This window comes from Hermetia illucens, chromosome 2 (genome assembly GCF_905115235.1).
Source record: "Hermetia illucens chromosome 2, iHerIll2.2.curated.20191125, whole genome shotgun sequence".
Lineage (NCBI taxonomy): Eukaryota > Metazoa > Arthropoda > Insecta > Diptera > Stratiomyidae > Hermetia > Hermetia illucens.
In genome coordinates, this window is record NC_051850.1 from 189,909,661 (window position 1) to 189,929,149 (window position 19,489).

The following is a 19,489-nucleotide window of genomic DNA, read 5'->3' on the forward strand; positions in this document are numbered from 1 at the left end:
TTAATAATAATAATAATGGTTGGCGCAACAATCCATATTGGATCTAGGCCTTGAAGTGTGTTAGAGCACTTCATTCAAGACCGTAACGGTACACCACAGTACACTGTGGGAGGCAATGTGGTCAGCATTGCGCTCGCCCGAGATTATTACCCTGATTTGACTCAGGTACTCATTCACAGCTGAGTCGACTGGTGTCCGACATCCAATCACGATAACAAATTCCTCTGCCCCCAGATGCACTTCTTGCCGTGAATTTAGACATTTGGCGACAAAGTTGGTGAAGTCAAGCAGGTTGGAGGCAGTGGACCTGCGTTCAACGAAGTCGTGTCGCTCTTTCACTATGTGTTGGCCAAAGTGGGCGGACAACCATTCGCTGACATATCTTTCCAGGATTTTGGAACAGGAGGAGAGGATTGAAATGGGACGGTAATTCTCGGCAATCGAACAATCGCCACTTTTGTGAATGGGGATAATGAGAGCCTCTTTCCACAAGCTGGGAAAATGATTCTCTTCAAGGCTTTTGTTGAAAATAAGAGATAGGGGAAGGGGGAGGGACTTACCAGTTTTGACCAAAATGAGGTTTGGAAGACCATCGTAGCCAGGTCCGACATTGGCATCAAGTTTGCCAATGAGGTATTCGACAAGGATAGCGATAAGAAGGGGAAGTGTGGGCGATGTGGGGCAGGCTACATCTACTATCGGGAGGGAATAGGAGGAAGGGGGAGGAACATAGACTGACGAAAAGTAGCGGCAGAGTAAATCACAAGATAGTTGGGGGGAGTTAGCTGAAAAGCCAGAGAATTTAATGGACCTAGGGGATAACTGGGCATGGCAGCGGGAGTTGCGAATGTGGGACCAGAAAGGTTTCAGATTTCCGCGCTTTAATGAGTCTTCCACGCTGGACAAATATTCGTTTCTGGACTTACGTATTAAGGATTTGACCGAGGAACGAAGGGATTTGAAAGAAACTAAGTCAGCAACGTTTCTAGAAGACAAGAACTTCTTTCTCGCAGTCTGTTTTTGACGTAGTTTTTTTGTGAATTTCAGTGGTGAACCAGACGAGGTAAGAGCGTAAGCACTTAGGAGAGGAGGGAACGTAACAAGGAAGAAGATCAGATAAAATGATATAGAAAGTGTTGAGTGCTTGGTCACACGTAAATGAAGAGAGCAGGGGGACCCAGTTGATTGACGCCAGGGCTGAGTTCAGACCTTCGAAGTTCGCTTTACGAAAGTTGAACTTGGTAGGCTTGCGAGCGACAGGAGAGTGGAGTCGGGATATCTGAACATCGAACTCGAGAGCAGGATGATGGGCGTCAGGGGCAACGTAAGACGGAGCATGAAGGGATTGGGAAAGAGAACGTACAGGAAGGTTAGAGAGGACAAGATCAAGAGTGCGATCTAAGTGGTTTCTAGGAAGGTTAAATTGGAGGGCGCCACCGGTGTACATGAAAGTGGATAAAGGAAGGGAAGGGTGGGTCGAGGAGGGAGGCAAGGCCAGGAGAGCATAGGAAGATTAACGTCACCACAGAAGATGAAAGGAAGTGAGGAAAACAAAACGATTAGGGCCTTCGATAATCTATCGAAGAAATCCTCGTACAGAGAAGGCGGGCTTAGGCAGGGAAAATATACACACGATATGATAAAGGGACATACGTTTGGCGGAAGGACACGTATGGTAACAGAATCGTAGGAGGAGGAGGAGGAGGAAAAGATGATTTCGGCACGGAGAGGAGACTTAACAGCTATTAGGGCACCTCCGCCAGTTGTCTTGCCAAGCGCAACGCAGTCTCTGTCACAACGAAACACAGAGTAACCTTCGAGGAGCTCAGAATCTAAAATCCTGTCATCCAGCCAGGTTTCACAAATACAGATGACATGATGTTGGAATGGTAAGGCAGACAGTTTGAAATCCGACAGCTTGATCCTTAGACCCCTTACATTTTGATAAAATAGCGTATAGTTATTGGAATCATTCAAGTTCGGCGAGGCAGGCGGGCGGGCCGGAAATTTTCACGAAGCTTAGACCTCTGATAAGGCTTAACGAAGACCCCCTGTGGCCAAAAGGAAGATTGGACGCTAGCATCGAAGTCACTTTGAAGGAAGCTATCACTCGGTCAAGAGAGCCATCCTTCGTCAGCTTCACACAGGCTACGGAATCGTCCATCCTCATGTAGGGGGCCAAAAATTCTTCGGAGGATTCTTCTCTTGAACGCGGCCAAGAGTTCGCAATTCTTCTTGCTTACAACCCAGGTCTTCGAGGAATACATGAGGACTGGCAAGATCATTGTCTTGTGCAGTAAGAGCTTTGACCCTATGGTGAGACGTTTCGAGCGGAACAGTTTTTGTGCGCTGAAATAGACTCGTTCTATGCCCTCTAGAATCACGTCGAACTTGAAAGTTTGTTATCCTTTTAAGTGGAAAGTTCTAGAGGATCAAGCTTCTTTTGAAAGGGTCCACTACTAGATTCTCGCTGTCGCCTACATACAAGCTGGCCCCAAAATGACCTATCTAAAGTTATCTTATCTCAGTTTTTACAATTGTTTCACATTTAACCCTATCACTGATAAAAATGTTCAAAAATTGTACTTTTATATTTCAACAGGGCGACACAGGTAGTGACTATTCACCAAACAAATTACCTCATAGTGTTTTAGCCAAATCTACATCGCCGCCACCATTAAGACATCGAACACTCATACAGCAACGCTCAGGTCCGGCTACATTACAATCATCATCGAAACCATCTAAATTCCAGGTACCCCGCTATCCGGAGGAACAAATGGCCCGACAAGGTAAGCCATCAATGTCCAGGTCACTGGGCTATAACAACGTCGAACAGTTAACTAGAGATTATCATGCGGAATCCGTCACCAGAGAGAGTAGTTTGGGTAAGCTTGGAAACTAGAACTTATGAGAAAGTTAAAATCACGATCATCACTCTATCTGGCTTTCTGCAATTTCAAAATTCTCATTATCACAAGATTCGAGTTTCATAGATAGATACAACCATTTACAATTCATCGCCAGTCGGGCGAGTAAATTATGCAATTCATAGCTAAGAGCACGTTCCATTCAAGCCGCAACCACATGTTAAAAATCCATCGCTCACAACATTTAAGTCCATTAACCATTCCATGCAATCATCACATCCTGCCTATTTTCAAAGTGTATCTGATATTACTCCCGCAGAATCTGAAACGGCATTCATATCAGGCGGAAGAGACCGGGATGATGGCGGAGGGTCCAGCGACGAGAACAGATCTCTTTTACACCGTGGAAGTTCATACGAAAAATCGGAATCAGGAACAACATCGTAGCACTAGCACATGTAAGTCCATCAATCCAGTGCCTCCCTTTCAGCCGCAAGCCCAAACTTTATCAAAACGTTTATATCAGTTTATCCTTGCAATAAAAGCACAATAAAAGTGCATGAATGTGTCATTTAAAATGCATTATTTTCACAATGTCGAAAGTTTGGGAAAGTAACTTGAACTCAGGTCAAAGTTCCAGAGTTATCATGCAAACCAACCCAATTACCGCAGTAGAAAACTTGGAAGGAAACTTACTAGGTCCTGAAAATTTGGGGCAACAGGTCCTCCCATACTAATGAATTTCGATCATATCCTCAGCTACTATAGAATATTTTGAAATTTTCCTAGAACCTCCTGGAATTTTCAACTTTTCATCAATAAACCATGATTAGGTTACCACCTGTGACTTCGGCCTTGATGCAGGAATGTTAGGAATACGTCCATTGCAGTACATGCATCTGCTTCAAACAAATCAAGGTAGAAATTGAAGTAGGAACCTGGTTTAATAGCAGAGGGACTTGCAGGTGTGGAGGCAGTTTCCATTTCATATCACCACCCTTCATATTATATTATCTAGGAATTGATCAGCACCAACTCGTAAACCATCCGAGACTTTTTCTTAGAACTACCATGCCGTCGCCTACGCCTGCTTTAAAGGGGTCATCCCGTGTGTCGGATCCGAGGAATCGATTTTTGGCATCAATTGTATCTAGATATGGTGTAGAATATATGGATAAAGTGACTTTTTGATATTCGGGGTCGTTCAGAAATTAAAGTGTTAAACAGGTTAAATGTCACGACCGCCATTATAAAACGGGTATTTATCGGTCCGAATGACATTCGAATGACTACGCTAAAATCATAAAAATTGAAGCCAAGGCTTTACTTGTGTTTCTTCAAAAAACCAAAGGTTATGGGCTAGGTATAACAGATTAACGGTCAGTTAAGATTTTATGGTTAAAAATCGCATTGTAGTATTTAAATGCGTTTTTCTCGAAACTGCATGTTGAAAGTCTGTTGCCACCATAGCACAAAGTCTATCCAACAAAATTCTTTGAAATTTTCAAGACTCATTCAGAACATATTTCTAAGGATAATTCCGATAATTGCGATTCTTTCAGTAACTTTTTTTATTCATTAAAAAACCTTGAAATAAACATCAAAATTTACAAAAAAAAGTTTAACAAGGGACCAAAAATTTTCAATATTTCAATATTTTTCAATAATCCTAGTTTGTGGACTGTGGTTAAGTCCGCACATTAAAATACCGTTTATATTTTTTTTCTTTAAGATGAGCACAGCACCCTCTAGCGTAGCAGCAGAAAACACTTTTTTGGAGGGTGTATAAGTTGCTCTATATTTCAATAATGAACCATGCTATCAGGCTGGAAAACGCATGCTGGCGTGCTCCTTTCATGCGAAATGGCTTTTGTCCACATTGATAGTCAAACCCGCGTACTTCAGATGAGCCGCAACCTGTTGAAGGATGAGGATGTGGTCCTAGAACGTCTCAGACACGACCAACAAATCATCCAGATAGACGAACACTTGATTCCTCAGATGGCCTGGAATCCTTGTCCATAAACTTACACAATGACTGTGAAACATTGCACAATCATCGAGGGGTATCTGCAAGAAGGCGTCCTTGGAGTCCATTCTGGAAATGTATTGAGCCTTAGGCAACCGACTCAAGATCCCATCAATGAGCGGAATGGGGGGCGATTTCGACTCATATGTGAGCACCAAAAGTTTACATTATAAAGCTTGTTTGTGCTCCAATAATGTTCAATTGTTGGTCCCATTTGCAAGAAAAGTCCAATGAAAATTTTCATCTTTTATTAGATTTTTTTATTGCTATGCGTTTTTCAATTTCTTGTGCAGCATTCATCGGAAAAAGCAGTCCACTAGCGTTTATAATGTAAATTTTGTCCTACCAAATTTCACACCAACATTTTCTTGGAAAATAAATAATTCAGGATTTTGTTGATTTTCTGTCCACAAATTATGATTCGCTTTTGATGCTGTTGGGTGGAAATCATCGCCATTGTCTTAAGATTCAGAATCAACTTCAGGTTCGGAGACGACTTCCCAAGAAACACGTAAATGTAATGCACTCAACAATTTCTGAGATACTACTGTCTTGGAACTGTGATGAATCTGGAGCTGGTGTTCGACACCTTTGCTCCCCTTTTCTCTGTGGACATTGTTGTCCATCTTTACTCGGGTTTGTTATCGTTCCTCTTTTTTTTTCCAAACGTTATAATACTTATTATATGTCTTATACTACTTATAAATTACTTACAATACTTATAATAATAATAATTTTATCAAAACCGCTTCGTGTCTCTGTTGGAGTTCATCAAGGAAGTGCCCTCTCACCACTCCTCTTTGTCCTTGTTATGGACACCGTCACACGGGATATCCAACGTCCAGCGCCCTACACACTGCTTTATGCAGATGATGTTTTCCTAGCATCTGATAGCAAAAATGATCTCGAGCAACTTGTCCAAAAATGGAATGATCGCCTCATGCAACACGGTCTCAGATTGAATTTAAACAAAACTGAATTTTTGACGACCGATCCCCATGAAACAGGCACAATCACTGTGAGCGGCAGTGATCTGCCCAGAACTGAGCGATTTAAATATCTCGGGTCAACGCTATCAGCCAATGGAGAGCTGCGTTATGAAATTGCTTCACGCATTAACGCAACCTGGATGAAGTGGCGTTCCACAACTGGTGTCCTTTGTGATCGACGTAACAACGAACGTCTCAAATCTAAAATTTACCGCAATGTCGTCCGTCCAGTCGCTCTCTATGGTTCTGAGTGTTGGCCGACCATAAAAGACAATGAACGGCGTCTCGCGGTAATGGAGACGAAGATGCTACGTTGGACTAGTGGCGTCACACGTTTAGATCACATCCGAAATGAGGATATCCGCGATCGTTATGGGGTTGCACCGATCGTGGAGAAGTTGCGAGAGAGGCGTCTTCGATGGTATGGTCACGCAATTCGTGCAAACGAGAATTCACTTGCCAAGATTGGTCTGAACATCGAAGTCGATGGTAAACGACCAAAAGGCAGACCTAAGCAACGGTGGCTTGATACGCTGGATGGGGATTTGAAAGCCTCGAGATTGCACCCAGATCAGGCATTCGATAGAGCCAAATAGCGAAGCCGATCACGACGAGCCGACCCCGCTTGTGAACGGGACAAAGGCTGAAGAAAAAGAAGAAGAATAATAATTTTATCTTATCTTAACTAACAATATTAACAATATTACTTTATAATACTAATTACCTTATAATACTATATATTCTTACAATACTAATGCCCTTAAGCTAGGATAAGTTTCTTTTTTCTGATTTTCTGTTTTTAAAATATTTAGGGTTTTATTCTTGTGGGAATCAATTTTTTGGAACAATTTCAGGGCTTTATCTTTAATATACTTATCTATAGGTTCTAATCTTAGATCGCTATGTATGTCTAGATTTCTTATATAATGCGGGACATTAAAAATTTTTCTTACAGCCATATTCTGACATATTTGCAGTTGTTTTTTATATGTCTTACACGTTTGGTAAAAAATACTGCTCCCGTATAGCAGAGATGGGCGAATTAATTGCTTATAAATTAAAAGTCTATTCTTAACGTTTAGTTTCTTAGATCTAATTAAAGGGTAAAGGGAATTCAACGTACCTGTGCATGCATCTCTTTTCAACTTGATGTGTTTTCTCCAATTTAGTCTGCTGTCGAAAGTCAGTCCTAAATATTTCGCTGTTGGTTTCCAATCGATGGGCTGATTTTCGATTTTGATTTTCCCCGGTTTCTCTTCTCTCTTTCTTGTGATGAAGATTGCCTGGGTCTTCTCCGGGTTTATTTTTATCTTCCACTTTTTGAAGTATTCCAACATTGTGTTGGTTGCCTTCTGAAGATTGCTTGTGATGAGGCGTGCCTGTTTCGATGTGTGGAAGAGGCATGTGTCGTCCGCGAATAAGGAGATCCCTGTGAAGCGGTTAAATTGTCTTGGAATGTCCGCCGTGAATACTGTGTATAACAGCGGGGAAAGCGGCGATCCTTGGGGTACTCCTGCCTCTATTCTTTTTTCCGTTGATTGGTGCCCCTCCAGTGCCACCCTAAAACTTCGATCTGCAATAAAAGATTGGATTAGTCTTATCCATGAATCCGATATTTTAAATTTCTTTAGTTTGGCTACGAGCCCTGCGTGCCAGACTTTATCGAAAGCTTTCGATATATCGAACATTATTAGTCCGGTCGATTTCCGCTTGTTCACACCACTGCGAATGTGCTGGACTACTCTGGCCAGTTGAAGCTCGCATGAATGATCTCGTTGGAATCCGTATTGTTCCTCTGGGATGATGTTGAGCTCGTTGAGTTAATCCTGCAGTCTACTCCGTATTACCCTTTCTGCAATTTTTCCAATTGTTGGAAGTAGGCTGATGGGTCTCCAGTTCTGTGGGAAGGTTGGGTTCTTTTCCGGCTTCGGCAGAAGGATGATGATGGACTTTTTCCATGCTTTTGGATATGTTCTGAGACGGAGTACTGCATTTATTACTGCGGTGATTGTTTCGGCGATGTTATTCGGTGCGTTCTTGATGCACTCGTTTGTAAGCATATCCCATCCTGGGGCTTTTTTGCTGCTTAGTCCATGGATGATGGTTTGGACTTCCACCTGATCTGTTTGCAGTTCCCAGTGTTCTCTTTGTGTTGAGTCATCTTCTGTCTCTGTTTCTGACTCGTACTCTTCTTCAGATTCATCGTCCGATGCGGTGTTCTCCCTGAACTGGAGTTCGAGTGAGTCCGCGAACGCTTCGGCCTTTCCCTCTTTAAAGAATTCAAGGCCATTGGGACCATGAATTGTAGGCATTTGCCTTCTCGAGCCTCTTTTAAAATATTTGCTGAGCCGCCAGAAGTTGTTGCTTCCCGGCTCTAAGTTTTAGAGGAAGTATTCCCACTGTTCGTTCCTGAATCGGTCAATGTCATCTCTGATGACGTTAGTGAGCCGATTCGCTTCTCTTTTTAGATTGGGATCTCCTGTCATTCTTCCTCTTTTTCTGATGCGATTTCTCTCCCTTATTCTTTCTTTAATATTTCTTGGGAGCCGAAAGTATTGTTGGTCATTTACTTCTGTCTCCGTTGAGCTTTCCTGCTTGGCTGAAGTTAGTTGGGCGGTTAGGTTTTGAATCTCTGTCTCTACCTGCTCCGATGTTTCTAGTTTTGAGATTGTGGTGTATTGTCTTAGAATATGGCGGTAGGTGTCCCAGTTGGTGCTTTTTATCATTTTCGGCGGATTTTCAATATATATGTTGTATATTGAAAATAGCACCGGTTTGTGGTCCGACGAGAGGTCGTCCGACACGTTGATTGTGATGTGGTTGTTGTAATTCTTTGTCGTGCTGCGTCCATAATGTGTTGGTTCCTCTGGTGCGTGAATAGTTGCTCCGTTTCCGTTTAGGAAAGTGAGCAGTTCTCTCTCCGCTTTGGTGTTTCGGGTTGCTCCCCAGTCTCGGTGACGCGCGTTCAGATCCCCGGCGAGAAAAGTCGGTTTGTTCTCGTTGAATAACAGTTGAAGGTCCTCTGAAAAATTATCTGCTGATGGTGGACGGTAGGCTGATATAATTTTTATATCAGCTGGTCCTGTCCTTGCCTCGATGACTGTAGCTTCCATTCCAGTGATGAGTGGTGTTTCCAGGCGGTGATGCTCGATGCTTCTCTTAATGAGGACTGCGGTTCCTCCTCCACGGCCAGTAAGTCGGTCGTTTCTATATATTTCGTAGTTGGGTACTTTAAGTGGATCTGTTAGTTTGAGGAACGTTTCCTGGATGAGTAGTATATCTACTTCTGCCTCGTAAAGGAATTCTTTCAATTCTCCCATTTTTCCTTTTACGGAATTTGCGTTCCATGAGATAATGTTAAGCTTAATGTTTACCATGGTGGTTCTTAGTTGGGTTGCCTAGAGGGATCTGAGAGCTAAACAAGTTTTGGATCATTTTAGTCATCATTGACTCCATCATGTTTTGTATCTGTGCTTGCATGCTGCTCAGCACTTGATCCATTTGCACAGGCTTCGGGTTCGCTGAGGAAGAGGGAGTTTTCGGTGCTGTTGGAGTTTTTCCTATCGGTTTGTTGATTGGTTGTGTTACCTGTGATACCTGTGGAGAAGAGTTAGGTTTCGCCATCTGGGCGAAGGTTTTCTTAATATTTTTAGGATTTTTTGGACATCCGCCGTAGCTGGCTGGATGATCCCCTTTGCAGTTGGTGCAGGTTGCCTTCTGCTCCTGCTTCCTCTCGCATTTTGAAAAGTGATGCGATCCCTCGCATTTAACGCAACGTGCGTCGGCGAAACAGTTGTTTGCAGAGTGTCCAAACTGCTGACAGTTATGACACTGCGATTGGGAAGTCCTCGGTTTTTGGGACTCGATTTTCACGATCAGGTGGCAGATCGATTTGACATTGTATATGGCAGTTTCGTTTTTCGGCATTAACACCTTTAATAGTCTGGAGGGCCCGTTCTTCATTTTTATGAAGAAACACTCTATAGGATGGAAGCCCTGATCCTCAAGGTCTTCCTTCACATTCTCGGGCGCTATTCCCTCGAGCCCCCGGATTATAATGTTGATGTTCTTCTCTTCTGGGAGAAGATATGTGTGGAATTGAATTCCACTTTCTCTAAAGAATTTGGCGATCTTCCGGTGGTCGCTCGGCTGCTCTGGAGTTATTCTCACTCCCAGGTGTATCCTCCTCGCAGGAAAGGATATTAATTTTCCTTTTTCTCAACTCTTTCTCAATGGCTGGCCATTTTGATGACTGCCTTAAAATCACGGGTACCGTGCCCTTTTCGGCTTCTTTAGCCTTAGGACTTTCCTGTCCTGAAGGCTTTGGCTTTTCCGGTGACTTCACTACGGTTTTTAAAAAAAAAATGAGCGGAAGAGTTGGCGCTGGTTTCGGTGGCGGCAGAGGTGGAAAGTCCACATCTTCCTCCTCCTCGGTGGCGGTGTTGTCCGAGCTGTCGGTGGACATCTCCTCTTTCGATGAGGAGTTACTTTCGGTGTCCGACACTTGTGGACTCTCGATACGCAAACGCTTGCCGTTTTCTTTCTTCTCCCTGTTTTGCAGGTCTATTGACTCCTGCAAGCTTTTGATGAGGGCTGTCAGACCCTCGTTCTGCTTCCGCTGCTTCTCTATCTCAATTTTTGCAGCGGCTAGCTGCTTGTTAATTTCATCCAGACTGCGTTGCAGACTGGCGATTAGCTTTTCTTGGGATTGGTCCGATAAGAATCGGACCTCTGGGGCTTTCTGCGCCCTCGTCTCCATAACGATTTCTGCTGAAAAAATTCTTCAAAAAACAAAAACTATTTTCTACCCACAAAAACTTAACACTATCCACGCTTATCACTAAAGGGTACCTAAAAGATAACCACTCCTGTAAAAAGAAAATAAATTTGTAATTAGAAATTCTCAAAAACTTTTGCCACTCTGCTGCTGTCCAAAGACGTCTGCTGCGTTCAGCTGAACTCTCAAGAATCCGCGATGAGATACTACTGACGAATATGGACGAGTATATATGATTCAACTTTGGAGAAGCAACAGGTCGAAGGGTGTCTGGCTGCGAATTAACTCTTAGTTGACTTCCGCGAAGAGATTTCTCTTATAGAAGCCAACTACGAGATAATTCGCGGAAAATTTACAAAAAATCTGCGCGAGCATACCAACATTTTAATGAGGTACCAAATGAATCTTAGATCGAAATTACTATCATAAGTGAACCCTACAGATTCAGGATTACAGATTCGACTAGTGGAGCGGCGATATGGGCGTGCGGTCGCCAAGCTATCCAATGCTCCATGAGTCAGTCGGCCTGTGATTTTGTGTGGGCGAAAATAAGCGGTGTGTACGTGTACAGTTGGTACGCCCCGCCCAGTCTCACATTGGCTGAATATGTACACATGTTGGACAACCTTCTTCCCGATGCAAAGGGACAAAGTTCAAAGGTGATTGCCGGTGACTTCAACGCTTGGGCCCCCAAATGGGAAAGCAGGGAGAGTAGTGCAAGGGGCCAAAGCCTTTTAGACGCTTTTGTCCAGATGGATTTGGTTTTGGCCAATGAAGGTGATACAAACACCCAATCGTCAGCCTTGCACTGGTACGTGGTATGTCCTGCCACGTTAGCTAGATTACACCGGCAGCAATCACCAGGCAATCGTCTTTGAACTGAGGAGGGAGCGACAGTCCAGAGAAACGGGATACCTAAAGCAGAGAATGGCATCAGGCTGGTCTGCAAAAGCATTGGACGGGGAAAGCTTCTTGGAAGTATGGCTGGGCCAACCTACTAAGGCAGGAGGTCCCACGGAGAGAACTCTTCATGTCACACAATACATCGCCAAGGCATGTGACGCATCCATGCGTAGGAGGTGGTCACTCCTAACTACGGATGAGCTGTTGGAGAGCTGCAGTAGAATAGGTGACAACAAAGCTCCGGGCCTGGACGGCATACCGAACAGAGCCCTTAAGCTCGCCATAAAATCCAGACCGGACATGTTCGCTGAATTGTTCGAAGCATGCATGTCCGAGAGGATATACCCTACAGCATGAAAGCGGCAGAAGCTGGTACTATTGCCTAAGGCTGCTAAACTTCAAAGTGAACCACCCTAGTATAGACCCATATGCGTTCTAGACACTATGGGGAAAATGTTGGAGCGGGTAGTTTATAGTAGATTACTCCCGATCGTCGAGAGGCAGGGTGGCCTTTCGAACCGGCAGTATGGGCTTTGCCGAAAATGCAATTCGTGGAAGGGGCAGTACCTGCAAATATTGCGTGGTAGTGACCCTAGACGTGAAGCATGTATTTAATTCGGCCAATTGGGACCTTGGTTCTCATCACCAAGCACCAGAAGGGAAATTACGTCCGAATTAGAATCAGCAATCACATCGTCACTTCTAAGCCGAAAATCAAATACTTGGGGATGATGATAGATACAAAGTCAAGTTTTAAACAACACGTGCAATATGCTTGCTTGTATACGACGAGTATGGCCCTGGAAAGAGTAATGCCGAATATGGGAGGGCCACGATATACTTGTAAGCTACTTATTGCCAAAGTAGTGAGCTACATCTTGCTTTATGCCATTCCTATTTGGGGAAAGGCATTTCGCATATCATGTAATGCTCTTAAACTGAGTGCGGTCTACAGGAGGACAGCCCTAAGGGTATGCTCTGTCTCCGTCTCAGATGAGGCTGCATTACGTCTCCAATGAGGCTGCATTCGTCATCTCCGGAATGATGCCAATTGACATCTTCGCAGTCGAAGTCAGTCTCTCTTTGGCAACGAAGAACGCCGAAAAGGAGTGATCTGTAAATAGATGGCATGAGCGTTGGGAAAACTCGGAAAACATCAAAGCGTGGCTGGGGAGACAACATGGGGGAGATTAATTATAATCGCACCCAGTTTATGACGACGCATGGGGTATATCGCCAGTACCTCTACACGTTGAAATTGGACAATTCGCTCAACTGTCCATGCTGCGAGGAAGTCGCCGAGGACCTAGAGCCCATTTCCTTCCAACGTCCCAGATTCATGGACAAGAGGAGAAATCTAGAGGAAACAACTTTAGGTGGAGCAGTGGTACCGGAAAATGCGGTGAGGAGAATGCTAACATCGCAGGAAAATTGGGATGCGATCAAGTCAATGATCGCATCAATCCAGGGCAAACTGCGAAAAGCGGAAGAGGTGAGGAAGGTGTGAGAAAACGTCGCGCATAGCAGTGTGAAGAAATAGCTAATATGAGCTAACTCCACCCCGTGATGTAATACCTTATGGTGGTTCCATGGGGTAGGGGTATTTGGGGGTGGTTTTATTCGGTAAAAATCCCACACTCTGGCGTGTCCAGGCCAGAGTCTTTTGAAGATTTCCACCTCCTTACAAAAAAAAAGCAGACAGACGGACAGATAGACATTGGATCGATTTTAATAAACTTTTGTTTCACACAAAAGTTTGAAAAGAACGATTGCCTAACTTTCGCCATTGTTACCGGCTTAATAAGAAATGTAAACTATGGCACATTCGAATTTAACAACTGTCTAAGGTCCCCTTATTAATACCAACTAGTAAAAAACTCGTCAAACTATAGTTCGATTTTCGTTTTTGGTCCACTAAACGATGCACTGTACGGCGGGCGCATTACTTCATGAAATTTCCTCTGTATTTGACCGTGCATACCCTGCCTGATACCCCATGCTGGCTTAAGCTCAACTGATTCCGAAACTCATGGACGGATGAGGGCTTGTTCGGGGCGACGCCGTCTATTCATACCGGTAGCTTGCATCACCCCATTGATGTGCTTCACTCTTCACCGAGAAACGTTCTAAAGGATAATACCTAGGTATACCATTTAGGCGGTGAAAACTACTGTTTCAAATATCTCGAGAACGACAATACCGTTATCGTGAACGACCCATTAAGGAACCCAGACAACCCCTGATGGTCGAATCACTTATTATAATATTTTTTTTTTTTTATAGATGGAAGTGGAAATCTTAGAAAGACGCTGCTGCGCCAGGTTGCAGCAGTGTGTGGGATTCACACCCACTAAAACCACCCCCACTCTTCCGCCGCTACCTGCGGGACCACCGTAAAGTATTACTTCGCGGGGGAGGCTCTGGTTCGCTGTACCAGCTCGTCCATGTAGCGTCTCCGTCGCGCCACCTTTTGAGCTCGATCCAACTCCAGGAGTTTTGTCTGCACCACGGCTACTGCCTCATTTACCGCCATCCAGTTTTCCTCCGACTTCAACATCTCTTCCACCAGGTTGGAGGGCTCGATGTCCGCCCCTAAGATGCTGTTCAACCCCCTTTTCTGCTGCAGAAATCTGGGACAATGGAACATAACGTGCTCCGGGTCCTCGAGTGTAGCACCGCATTCAGGACAGTTGGGAGACTCGTCCAACTCGAAACGATGCAAGTAGTTCATATAGCCACCGTGTCCCGTAAGGAACTGTGTCAGGTGGTAATTCAATTCTCCGTGCTTTCGGTTGACCCATTTCTCGATACACGGGATCAATGTATGGGTCCACCTGCCCTTGTCAGAGTTATCCCATCGTTGTTGCCACTTGCCACACAACTCTCTCCTGATGGCTTTTCGGAAAGCCGCATTCACCTCGGCTGGATTTGCCTTCCGTTTTTCGTAGAGCCAGTGTGCCTCGCTCGCTAGAAAATCTATAGGAATCATTCCTGCGATAACACACACTGCCTCCGTCGACGCCGTCCTAAATGCGCTGCACACCCTTAGCGCAATTGGCCGGTATGCCGAACATATCTTCCTCCGATTGACAGCGTGGTTCAACGCTACCGCCCAGACAGGGGCCGCGTATAGCAGGATCGACCTCACCACTCCCGCGATGAGTAGCCTGCGACTATACTTCGGCCCTCCCACGTTAGGCATCATCCTTGCAAGGGATGAGCTGGCATTTGCTGCCTTCTCTCGCGCATAATCCAAGTGTCCCTTGAAACTCAACTTGGCATCGATCATCACCCTCAGGTATTTGACAACCGATTTTGAGACGACCTCACGATTACCAACCTGGATGGTAACCGTGTTGTTCTTCCTACGGTTGGTAATGAGGACCGCCTCCGTCTTTTCGTCCGCCAGGTCCAGCTTGACCATTCGTAACCATGACTTGATGGTATGAATGGCTTCATTTGCATAAAGCTCCACGTCCTCGGGATGCTTTGCAATTGCAACTGCCGCCAAGTCGTCCGCAAAACCAATCAGCGTTGTCTCCTCCGGCACGCGAAGGCCAAGCACTCCATCGTACATTATGTTTCACAGCAGCGGTCCCAATACAGAACCTTGAGGCACACCTGCTTTCACAATGTACTCCTTCGGCCCGTCGTCCGTCTCGTACCAGAGAAGTCTGTCCGAAAAGTAACTCTCGATGAGCCAAGCCAAGTAGCTAGGAACACCCAGTTTGCCCAAAGCGCCCTTAATCCAGCCCCAGTTGGCTGAGTTAAAAGCATTTTTGACGTCCAGCGTCACCAGAGCACAGCATTTGCCCATGGCCATTGCATTTCGAGCCAATTCCACGACCTTTGCTACTGCATCGACCGTAGAACGGGCTCGCCGAAACCCATATTGCCGCTCTGAAAGACCACCCGCAAGCTTGATGAACGGGAGCAGCCTGTTATATATCACCCTCTCCAACATCTTCCCCATGGTGTCTAAGAGACAAATAGGGCGATATGAAGAGGGCACGCCGGGTGGTTTTCGGGGCTTCGGTAGCAACACCAGCTTCTGCCTCTTCCACTGGGCGGGAAACACTCCTTCCGCCATGCACGATTCGAATGTGCTTGCGAACCACCTTGGTCTGGCCTTGACCGCCACCTTCAGAGCCCTGTTCGGAATTCCGTCCAATCCCGGGGCCTTGCTGTCCCCAATACGTCTGCAGATTATGCACTTATTATAATATAAAAGAACAATTTATGTATACAGACTGTCCATATCATACTATCCTTCGGCAGGACACAAAACAGCAGAGACTGTACACTTTTCAAAATTGACTGAAGGGTGGGTAGGCAGGTATCAGTGGCCGCTCCGAAGAGCCCAATTAGCGCTGTGGTGCACCGTTTTGATGCCACAAACGCCGCACCACAGCGCGACAGCGCTGTTATGGGAGCTTGGGGGCAGAGTCTAGCTGGCTCTCCAATATCGCCAGTAATTCTGCTTGAAATACACTGGCGTAACTTGGGGAACATAAGACTTGATACACTGTGTGTATTCGAGAAAACCCCAGCTCCAACTCCACAGGCCATCTTTGATCCGTCGGTAAAGAGTACTGAGTCATAATCTTGCAACACGCCGCCGGTCTTCTACTTTGCCCTGGTTGGAAAGTCCACAGCAAAGTTTCTGGTGAAGTTCAACTGTGTAGCATGGTCCGTGGAGAATGCTCAGATTTCCCGAGGTACTTCGTCTAGGATGTTAATATGGCCGTAGGGCTTCACTGTCCAGCATCCGGACTCACGTAGTCTGACACCATTGCAGCAACGTATTTAATGTGGAGGTGTAGGGGGAGGGCAGGAGTACATTGAGAGCATCTGTCGGGCAGGACTACAGAGCCCTAGTAGCACCTGCACTCGCGGTTCTATGAATCCTATTGAGTGAAACTACACTGAACAGCACTAGAATGAAACGGTACTGACTCACTTTTTCTTTTCCAGATTTTTTAAAACACCCGCACTAAATGACTACTCTATGTATAATAAGACATCGATATTGAAATCACTTTCTATACCAATTGACCATTTCAACTCTGCGAGCATCATCATCATTGTACCAAGCCAGGGGGCCATTGCGGACTCCTGCAACCACACCTGCATAACTATCACTTTGAAAGGAGCAGAAACGTAAAAGTACTATGATAAGGACTTAGTATGTTCACACTAGAAGCGTAAAAAGGGAAACTACGAGACATAAAACTAAGAGTAAGATAATGTAAAAGCAGAACAAATCAATATCACACCGTTATATTCTAAGTAGGCTATTATTAAACAAATAGATAAAATTTAAATGCAACTAAAAATTTGCAAGATTTCTGTATAAACAAAGAACAATGTTTTTAATACTATTTTACATAATAGACAAGCGAGATCCGTTACTTATATTCTTCGTAGTAAAACCAAACGTTTACATTAAAATATCTGAAGAAGAGAACTTAAAAAACTAAGGAAAGTGATAAACAATTATATCTAAACACATTGCTGCTTATATCCGCTTCTGAATTGATAAAATGGCGACTTGCGAGTCACGTTGAGCATGGACGACTATAGGAAAGTGAGTGAATAGAACTGCAAATATTATAAGCAGAATTTTAGGGGAGGTCATAGCCTAGGACAACAATTATCCGAGATTTATTATTATGCATATTTGTAATAGAATATAACTAGAAATACTAAACTGCAGAACTAAAGAGTCAATAGGAATTTCATTTTGAGAGCAATAAAAATTATCCTTACCACAGCAAGAAAGGAGAGGATTGTGTGACATTATTTAGGTATTTCCGTAATGCTGTAAATTATCTATAAATAATACTAGCAGATTTCGAGAAGGAGGGGTTACTCAGAAGCAGTAATTATTATATAAATTTAACTGGGAGTTAGCGACAAGCTTAACATCAGAGCAGAACAAAACAAACAAATTATGATAATGGTGAAAAGAAGCAACTTCGAATGTAGGTCGTACGTTAGATTTCGTGTAACTGCGAATAGTATGGAAACATAAGTTCAATTGTGTTCTACTTACTTACGGTTTTTGTGTCAGTTAAAGTGCTAGGAAGGCAATTGAGCAAAACGTAGGGTTAAACTGATAGCAATGTAAATACGTAATGAAACCCGTTTACTTACCCTAAAACACTGTTTAATATTTTTAATCTAGTTCGCGAATGCATAATATACACTACGTTGTAATTTTATTATTGAATTCCGTGTATATTCTCTTAATTTATTACATTTTGTAAATATTGTTTCCAAATGGACACCTGTGAGTAGGCTAAGTGCTTTGAATTTCAACCATTCGAGGGTATCCGAGAGATGCAATGAAGTTTATCTTTTCATCCAGAGGCCAACAACAAAGGAACTTTCAAGTCTTATTCTTACTAGTCCAGACGTTCTCTTCTGATCTGACCTATAACACAGCAATAAATCCAAATTTTCATTCAAAAACGTTCAAACCTCTTCGAATTCATCCATTAATTTGATCCCCCAATTTGAAAACAATCAAAACTACTTCCTCAGGAGAATAAATGTCCTTTAGATTCAAAATTCCAGTGCCTGAAGTGCGACACCATAAACCTACATTCAAGTGGCCTATACTTTCTGAACAATCCAGAAGCTAGAACCGTTGATAAGCAAACTTTACCGCAGAGGTCTTAACAAACTTTTCCAGGACATCTCCCTCAAAAAGAATCCTCAAAACTATCAGAAGCAACCTAACTTTCAGATACAATTCTAACTTTAATTCAGATCGACCCATTTAAGATTTAATACTCCTCAGAAACTATAAACTCCATTTCGTATCTCGAATATTCAGTTAAGAATGGCTTGAAATATATTTTATTTAATAGTTAAGATATTTATTTGGTAATTAACATAGAATTGACACGAATACAAAAGGCAATGCAATGTAAACGTTTATTTCTTTCAAATATAACAAATATGGAGCTCTAATGCGATTGAAAAAAAAAAGAAAACAAATTAAGCAGACTACAACTTATTACTAAGAAGTTTTTAATATATAATATTACAAGAACAAGAAAGAACTATATAGAAATACTTATTAATATTCAACAATTATTTTTATTATTAAATCACATTAAATTTTATGGCTTTTATCTGTGATTACTATGAAAAATGATAATGATGAAGTGAAAGGAAAATATTATTACTTGAAAAGAATTATTATAAAAGAAGTTAAAAGTTAAATCAGATGATAAATAAATGCGAATAAAGAAATTTAACTTAGTTTGGTTTGCAATCGAAGCTGGCTACAAATAGTAAAATCTAAGGAAAGGTAGTATATGGCTGACCGACTTTTACCACATTCCCAATTTGATGTGTCTATCTAATTGGAGGTCTCACTGGCTGTGTAGATCTCCATTACTTTCTAGTACTATGAAAGCTAAGCCTACCCCCATGTGATTTTTGTGAGGTGGGCTATGGGGTGGGTAGATATCAGTGGCCGCTCCGAGGAGCCCAATTAGCGCTTTGGTGCGCCGTTTTGATACCACAAACTCCTAAGACCATGACTGTTGTTATGGGAGCAACGAGGCAGAATCCAGCCGGCTCGGATCTTCAGAGCCAGTCCGTAGAATTCACGAAAGAAAGCAGCTCTCCCACCCTGCAGCTAGAAATCTCTCCAAGGTCCCCAAAGAATGGTTTATCCAGTGTCCGCAGCCTGACTCTAGCTAGAGCTGGACACTTCTTCCTTCCCTCCTTCCTTCTCCGCAGCTTCAGCAATGCGAATTGTAGGGTATGCCGAGCCTAGCGGCATGGTCTCCTATGGGCCAGTGCCCCGTGCAGACCGCCGTAATCTTGAATGCATTTGCACACGTCTGGCACAGGAGCTCTCGTGATCGGGCTATGTCATAAGCGGGCCAAATTCTCCTTGACT

The 19,489-nt window shown here is 43.6% G+C and overlaps 1 protein-coding gene across 5 annotated transcripts in view; it reads left to right on the forward strand.

The window, feature by feature from the left end:
- LOC119649404 (potassium voltage-gated channel protein Shab) overlaps nucleotides 1–18,831 on the forward strand; it is a 587,838-nt gene extending 569,007 nt beyond the window's left edge. For 4 of the 5 annotated variants that reach the window (XM_038051534.1, XM_038051536.1, XM_038051537.1 and 1 more), the window contains 3 exons: nucleotides 2,603–2,888; nucleotides 3,190–3,328; nucleotides 16,543–18,831. In XM_038051534.1, coding sequence (XP_037907462.1) covers nucleotides 2,603–2,888; nucleotides 3,190–3,317 — 414 coding nt within the window. In that variant the 3' untranslated portion in view covers nucleotides 3,318–3,328; nucleotides 16,543–18,831. The remainder of the gene's footprint in view (nucleotides 1–2,602; nucleotides 2,889–3,189; nucleotides 3,329–16,542) is intronic. The other variant, XM_038051538.1, reaches the window with a different exon arrangement.
- Nucleotides 18,832–19,489: the final 658 nt, after the last annotated feature.